At 45.1% G+C, this 8,552-nt stretch overlaps 1 protein-coding gene across 1 annotated transcript in view; it reads right to left on the reverse strand.

The window, feature by feature from the left end:
- Positions 1–6,191, reverse strand: part of LOC133343424 (uncharacterized) — a 30,444-nt gene extending 24,253 nt beyond the window's left edge. Inside the window, exons 1-2 of the mRNA XM_061553013.1 lie at positions 5,990–6,191; positions 698–832 (exon numbers count right to left, since the gene is read on the reverse strand). Coding sequence (XP_061408997.1) covers positions 698–832; positions 5,990–6,147 — 293 coding nt within the window. The 5' untranslated portion in view covers positions 6,148–6,191. The remainder of the gene's footprint in view (positions 1–697; positions 833–5,989) is intronic.
- Between the last annotated feature and the right edge of the window lie 2,361 nt (positions 6,192–8,552).

Below are 8,552 nucleotides of genomic sequence, written 5' to 3' on the forward strand. Positions count from 1 at the left end.
ATAGCAAATTTTTTTAAAGCAATATATTGGGGGGGGGGGGGGCATTTTGAGCATATTTGAATATGGAGGGGGGGAATGTGTCCCCCCCAAAATATAATATAATTACATCCTTGCTTGAAGGCATTTCAGAGCCAGCTCTGTTGATATCCACTTCTGTGGGTCGTCGTCTAACGCCAAGAGGCTGCGCTGTTCTGCGCGAGGCCTCAATTGATGCCTCGTCTCAAGGCATGCCGCCGAAGGCACAATTGGGATAAAGTTGGGCGGCGGGGGGGGGGAGGAAATTACCAAACAAATATAACATAAGGAAGAAAACAAGTATAACCCGTAAAAACAAAGTTTTTCACTCTAAATCCTTTATATGCGTGGCGGCTAGAGTCCTCTCGTCCTCTGGCTTGAGATGGCTGCCACCTATGGGTCAGATGATTGTCTGCCAGTATTAAGCAATTGGTAATTAAATATTTAATTTGTTTTCCCTAAACAGTGTAAAATTTTGGAAAAAAAATTTCACTAAAATTAATTGTCTCGCACAACGAGTCTATGTGCAAAATGTCAGCTCGATTGGATCACGGGAAGTGGGTTAAAAAACGACCGAAAGATTTGCACGGTCGTAAGCAAGCAAGCAAGCACGCAAGCACGCAAGCAAGCGAACTTAATATAAAGGATTTAAAAAAGTAGCTGCCGAGATTTGTTTTTGTACCGAAGATTTGTGGCTAGTTGTTGCAGGGCTTTCCGTTCCTGTTGAACATCTTCACTCTCCTTGTGACAAACAGGTGTGCTCGCCAGCTGCGCCTGCAGCAAGCGGCTGTTAATCTTCAACATGACTGCTGCAGAACTGGAAATCACACAAAGTCACAATGCAAGGAGCACAATAGAGTACAGTGTGGATAATGACATTGGGGAGTGGTGGCTCGGCGGTTAGCGCACTGCACTGGTGAACCGGGGTGCGTAGCCAATATGCATTTGTAGGTGTCCAGACACTCCCTACTATGTTTAGATATCTTTCTTTATTTTATATATAAGAAACAGCCACAAATGTTGCACCCCTGGTCGGCACAAAGACAAAGATCCCCCCTTAAAGACGATTGCGGCAAGTGCTGTAAGCGAGCACCTATGAAGACCAGCATGACACACGAGGGGGTGGGTGGCCTGCACCGCGCCTGGCCGCCTTTGTCTCCCCAGTGGTGATGTTTACACACCGCACCTAGTACTGTTTTGAGGTTAACCTCGAGGGGAGGCTCAGAATCGATTCCGATATTTGCCACGATTATTGAACTCGGCTCGCTGGGTTAATATGGGGTGCCCTTGTGGCGAGATGTTATCTCCCTCGCCTGGTATGCAGGAGGTCATGGGTTTCAATCCCAACCCTGACGATGCCTGTGTATTTAGAGTTTGCATGTTCTCTCTTTCTCCCCGTGGTCGCATGGATTTTTCTCCGGGTCCTCACAGGTTTTCCCCTCCACATTTAGAAACGTGCGTTTAGATTATTTGGCTGATATAAAAACATTTCCACATGATAAGCCACTTCGTTGAGCTTTTGTTTGTGGCCAGGTCGCTTCTGAAAAGGATCTAATAGCCGAGTGGGCCTTACCTGGTAAAATAAGAAAATAGTTTAAAGTATTAATGTCTACTCTAAGAGGCATCAGCAGATGCCACATGCAATGTTGACACTTCTACGTGAAGAATGAGGCCAAGAGTCAGCTACATTTTAACCACGTGCACATTCTTAGAGCAGCAAGTCAGAAATTCAAGTCACACGCAAACAGTAACACAAACCTCTAACGCTGGGAACACAGGCCACAAACAACCTAAATATAGACAGAGGTTGTGGCAAACTGCTTGGGTTATTGCGGGCTATCCTATATGCTCATCAATTACAAATGCCATGAGATGTTGAGTCTCGTGCCTATTCTAAAATAAGAATTCATGGAAAAGGATTTGTTTTCCCGGCAGTGGCCACAGTATTAATGCCATGTTTGTTTACCGTGCATCAGCACACACCATTTCACCCTCATGAATGATAATATTGTGGGCCGTTATCAATCCACTGCTGGATGAAGGCCTCCCCATGCTATACAACAGTCACGGGGTATTCTTTAAACATACTTCACCACGTTGGTCAATGTGTGTTGGTGAAGTCGGGTGTCCAGGATTGGCTCAGACGTCACTCGCCAGGCAAATTAGCCAAGGCCGAGATTCAACATCAGGTTGCTTGGCTCATTGCGTAGCACACTAGCCACTGAGTTGGCACTGCATCGCCACACATCATCAGCAAATGTAACATGATTAACACGTCTGTGATTTCAGCAGTTTACAGTGCATGAACATGTGTTTATTACATGTACTCAATAGTGCGCATATGTTAAAATACGTAATTAAATTGAAGCACAGAAAGATAAACAATTGGATCAGAGAATACAGTATATGGGGGTTAAATGCATCATTGAAACGGGTTAAGAAAAGTAAGTTTGTTCAGGCAGGACACATCAGCCAAGAAATGGAATATCTCTTGAGAGGATTTTCAATGAGGAGATTAACGGATGAAATCAGCTCATGTGTAGGTGGTACAACATGTGACTTGTTACATTGCATGAATATGTGTGTGTGTTGAACTTCTTTCGCACTGTACGCAGCCAACCGTGCTAATCGGAGATGGCTTGTGGAGACCTTCGACCAGCAGTGAATCTATCCTGGCTGAAGATGATGTATTAAAACGCCCCTCGCTTAGAACTTACTCAACAGGTAACAAAATAAACGAATGTAAGTTAGTTGGCATAATTTACCATTTATTTACCCACTCATTAACTACCCCAACATATGTAACTTCAAACTCTTAATGGCTTTATAGACGGTACATCTTTGAGTCAACTCGTCTGAAATTTACTGCATAGTGTAGTGGGATTTCTAAGAACACAGTGTAAGCAAGGCACACGTGTGAGGGTAATTTTGGGTCACTGCAAAAGGCAATTAAAGCCATAATTAATGAATACAATAGTCATCATCCATATACCCTTTCCAACAATAACATGCACTGTGTAAGGAGTAAGGAGGCTTCTATGTTAAGTTGAAAGTGAAAACTGGAAAGAAAACAAAACCCCCACAATATATGGAACAGAAACAAAATCTCAATAACCAGACCAGCACCTTGGTGACACTTGGTATTTAGGTCTGCATTATTTTAATAACGATGCTGTTTGCTGGTTATTGAGATTGTTAGAGAAAGCAAAGACTTGGGGAGGCCTTCATCCAGCAGTGGACTGATCATGGCTTTTGATTGTGTGATGATGATGATGATGACAAAACTGAACGAGAGGTGGTATTCTTTTAATAGAGGGCACAATGACGGGTGTACAAATGGAGCATATGCATTATAGTGATCTTTTTTGTACATAGATCAATGTCCTGATGGGACAATGAGTGTAAGCACTGGTGGCAGAACAGGTGGAACTTGGGATGAATGGAAGAGTGCACGTTAATATGAATAAAGAGATGCAAATTAAACAGAGGCACAAAACCACGTGAAAGGCAATGGTACTTCAAGGAGCAATTCAAAAACAAGCCACTTTAAAATCTACATTGAAAAGTATTTTTTGAAACTGCTTTTTGTGTTTAGTTTGTTGTCCTTTCCTTGCACCTCCGATTAGCGCCGTTGGTTACGTACGGTGCGAAAGAAGTTCAACATACAGCAGAACTATGTCAATATTCATACCAACATGTATCAGCCATGATCAATCCACTCCTGAACGAAGGCCTCACCAAAATGACTGCCATGCTTCAGGGTCCCACAATGCATCACCCACCCACCACCCGCACGCAAGCCAAACCCAATGCTCCATCTCTACGGTGGATGCACCGAAGGCACTTTCGTTTCATTGGCTGCCACCCAGTAGTTATTTTTGCCCACCGCCTATCAACCCTTCGAGAGAATTAACCAGAGGCATGTAATGGCCCTTTATTTGGCTAGAAAAGCCTCACAGAGTCTCAAGACTCTTTTTCAGTAGGGTGCTGTTACTTTGGGATATCTGGCCGATTCCATTATTGACTTGTTTGGTTTAATATGTTGGAATAAATAAGAGAAAACCCACCACACATATGACGGGGGGGGGGGGGGGTAACACGAAAAGCTCTGCAAAGATAGACGCAATGACCCACTGGTGTATTGCCATCTCCTGGCCGCCTTGCAGCCCTGGCCTGCAACGCCTGGTACACCAGGCAGTCTCTCATCCAAGTACTAACCAAGCTAAACAAGGTAGTCTCTCATCCAAGTACTAACCAGGCTCAATCTTGTTCAGCGTCTGAAATCTGCTGAAGTTGGGCACGTTCAAAATGATTTTGGCATCGCCAGTGAACATGCAATACAAAACGTGGTCACGTGGTTTTTGTATAAAAAAAAACGCGAGTCATATTACTGAATGGCTACTTTCCAGGTATGTCAGCTTCAGTGCTGATATAGATCTCAGCTCAGCAGATCTCAGCCTGGTCAGTACTTTGATGGAAGATGGCAATGCTGTATCAGTACTGAAACTGATCTGTCTGGTCACGACATTTTCCAAGAAATAGGCAATCAAATCAAAAGACTTAAAAGTAAATGACGCTAGAAACTAATACTAAATTAATAAAAATGAACAGCCCTCTGTCAATCCACTTCTGGAAGAGGGCCTCCGCACTACTCGGTGGTTTATTTGACCATACTTCAAGCTGGTAAGGCCGGGTTGGTTTACAACTGGGAGCATAGGTGCATGCAATTATTTTATTGCACCGCCCTCTACTGCCCACCACGTAGAATCGCAGCCTACAACACCTGTTTATTCGTGGTTGCATGTTACTACTAAATAACTATCCCGGCGCCAACTTGCTGAGCTTCCGAGATCTGACAGGATCGAGCGCATTCCTAGTGATTTAGTCATAGGCAGCAATAAGAAAATAAAAGAACGTAAGAAAATCTTCAGAAAAAATATAATAGGCAGGAAAATACAACGGTAGCAGACGTAATATGAAGATGCATTATGAAATAGCCCTACCTCTGACATGAGTAGCCCTAATCTGCACTGACTGCTTCAGTCAGATGTTTGTCAGGCACAGCCGACAGTATTTTCAACAACACAAATACGCCCACTAACCAAAACAAATCCACCATCAAACAACGTAAAAGTGGACAGCCCATAGAACATTTCGTGTATCCTGAACACGGCACCACAATTACCCTCTGGAGCAGCGGCTCCAAAATGTTTCTTCTTCAAGTGTTTCAACTCGCAGACTAAACTCGCTGTTTGAAATCGTACATTTCCTTCATGAGGGATGTTATTATTTGTCTTTTCCGCAGACTCCCTGTCGTGGACTCGCGGATTACCAGCGCTTGCGTGAACTACCAGCGGTTGCGTTAACTAGCAATTGCAGGGCTGCACCTTTGTACTCACGCAAAAAAAACCCATTAAAGCCACACAGTGAGATTATATAAACACGATACAGTAGCCGGCTTCACCAACCCACATTGACCAGCGTGGTGAAGTATGACCGAACCGAACCATCCCCTCCCATCCCACGACAAATACGGCATGGTGGGGAAGCAGCCCCCACCCCCCTCATCATCCAGCAGTGGATTGACAAAGGTCTGAGCACGTACAACACGCGTGCGCAACTCACACTGCCAACAACAACAGCAGCAGCACGTGTTGTCAACCAATAATAACTCCTTACACCCAGAGCACGTGTAGCCGCTCAATTAAGCCGAGGACCGAGCAGCTGATAACCGTGTTAAATGCATCACTTTTGTTCTCGTTTACTGCCACAAACACAAAGATTTGCACCCCCTCCTGAAAGACAACAACGCACCGCCGAGCCAGGCGCTGTTAGCGAGCACCTATGACTTCACGCAGCAGCAGCAACAGCCCGTGCCTGTGCGCACTGGGGGTGTCGTCTCGAACCGTCGATCGGGACGTCTCTCCCCAGTGGCGGTGTTGCACGTGCGCACACGAGTTCGATTGAACGTTACCTTCCACCGCTCCGCGGCAGCTTGAGCTCGGGAAGGGACAGAGCGCAGACTGAGTCGCGGCTGTCCGATGTGCTCCCGCCAGCCGGTAAACAGAGTTGACGTGTAGCCCGAGCGATGGGAATACGTGACGAAGCCAGGAGCTGCCCCGCCAACGTCATTTATACAGAAATAAGCACTGCGGCTAACGAGTGTGCTGGCCGCTTATCGAGGACGCGTGGCACAGCAAAGTTAAGCAACGAGTATGGATGGCTGGGCAATTGTGTGTGTGTGTGTATAGCCCAGTGGTCGAGACTAACGACAGAGTGACAGCCGAAGGAGGGAGCACAGTCGGGGCGATTGAATGAGTTCGTGTGCAGGTGATGCACGGGGTTGTTACATCCGCGGGACCGTGAGAGTTGGGCTTCATCCAGCAGTGGATAAGGTCATCGTGGCGAATAATGATGATGATGACGAGAACGCATGCAAAGATTCGCCCACCCAAGATTCGATCAACCAAGATTCGATCAATTATCACGAATCGGTGTTGCGATTCCATGTACAAACATCGATGATCTTCTTGGTTCTTTCGGTAAAGTCACGTAGAAGGGAAGTAATAAAATAATAAAAATAAAACATAATAAAATAATTCTCACGACGTTTCGGCCACAACGCAAGCAGCCGTTCTCAGGTGAAGAAATGGATGGCTGGGCAATTGTGTGTGTCTTCACCTGAGGACGGCTGCTTGCGTTGTGGCCGAAACATCGTGAGAATTATTTCATTATGTTTTATTTTTATTATTTGATTACTTCCCTTCTACGTGACTTTACCGAAAGAACCAAGAAGATGAATCCCTGCAGTCACGAAAGCTTTAAATCGAAAAATAAAACATCGATGAGTGTATGTTTCGGTTGCATTCGCCTCCTTGCATTGGGCTATCCAGCATTGTTTTAAGTTGTCGTTAATAACATTTGAATAAAGGTAAATCAAAGATAAATACGCAGCCCTGCTATTACTTTCGACCCTGACGCTTGTATATTTCGAGTTTGCATGTTCTCCCCGTGGTCGCGTGGACTTTTCCCCGGGTCCAACCGGTTTTACCTTCCACATTTAGAAACACGCTTTTAGGAGTATTTGGCTGATTTTAATTTCCACGCGATGAGCCACTTCGTTGAGCAATCATTTGTGGCCAGGTCGCTTCTGAAAAAAGAGCTGTGTTGCTCAGTGGGCCTTACCTGGTAAAATAAAATAAATAAAAAAGTAGTCGTAGTAGTCGTAGTACTTACGCGACTGCTGTCGGATGGGCCTCCACTAGAGGGGCATCTGTCGGGAGCCCGGTTCTTGAGGGTGTTTGGTCTACTCTTCCATGCCGGTCACACGTCTTCGCAGAAGTGGGGAGTGTTTTATAGAGGCGGGGTGGGGTATTTAAGCCACTTTGCAGTATTCATTCAACTGCCGCGCCGAGAAATCGTATTGAACCGGCGATCTCTGAATTGAAAGTCCAGCGCGCTATCTATTAACACCGATCAGGAAATTATGATCACGTGAAATGTATTTCTGTATGTGTAGTTGCATTCAACTTCTGCATTGGCAGCAAGCGGAGCAGGTTGTAGGATACACCGTGTTTTTAAATAGTAGTTTGAAGTTTGTATTATTGTTTAACATGTGTTGTGTTTCATAACACGTTTGAGACGGCACTCGGATGCTTGAAGTCATCGGCAGTAAAACGCCTCGGGGTGTTTTTTTAATCAACACTTTCCAGGAAGAAAAAAAAAAGCTGTAATGCATTAGCTCCGTCCGTCTGTAACGTGGGGGCAGGATAACTCGCGTAAAGGTTATCCAATGTGAACGAAACCCTCCTATGAAGTAGTGCTGCTGTTAGGAACGTACCCGATTGAAAACCGGACAAATTGATCAAAAGGTGACTGGAGCAAGGTGCTGGGGGTCTGAAAAATGAGCAGCAAGCAAGGGGGCAAAACACGAAATGTCACCCCCTGCCCCCACCGCCTGCCTCAGCGACTGGTCTCATCCGACCCGTGAGCAGTTGCACCGCCTGCACACTCGATGGTTACATCACCCAGTGAAGTGCCGAGAACACTGGTTGTTCTTTCTCGTTGCTGATCTCCCAAATATGTCCTGAGCTACCTAGGAGGTTTATGATATGAATGCATATTTTCATGAACTTATTCATTACAACGTGTTATTGCTCGTAGCCTAACCCTAGAAGATAACTGGTAGAGCACTAACGAGAAATATAACATCAGCCTCGAAGCTAACAACATCACTTGTATACAGTATATTTCGACAGTCGATTATCAAAATGGGATTTTTTTTGTTTCCACTCAAGCATCGTTGTGTTTATCATTGAAGCTTAACGCTAGAAAACATTCCGTTACCCTCACAGTTGCCTCTCCCTCCCTTAATTCCCTGCCATGCACATTCTGCAGTAAACAAGGAGCTGGCTGTGCCACGTCGAGCCCCAATGCAGGCCCATATTAAAAACTAAATTAACTCGTTGGTAAAAATAATGCAAATGCATGTACAGTCTTCTTGTTTTTTTCCGTAAAGTCGCGTAGAAGGGAAGTAA

The sequence above is a fragment of the Lethenteron reissneri genome, chromosome 17 (assembly GCF_015708825.2).
Source record: "Lethenteron reissneri isolate LAM-NWPU_2019-01 chromosome 17, ASM1570882v1, whole genome shotgun sequence".
Taxonomy (NCBI): Eukaryota; Metazoa; Chordata; class Hyperoartia; order Petromyzontiformes; family Petromyzontidae; genus Lethenteron; species Lethenteron reissneri.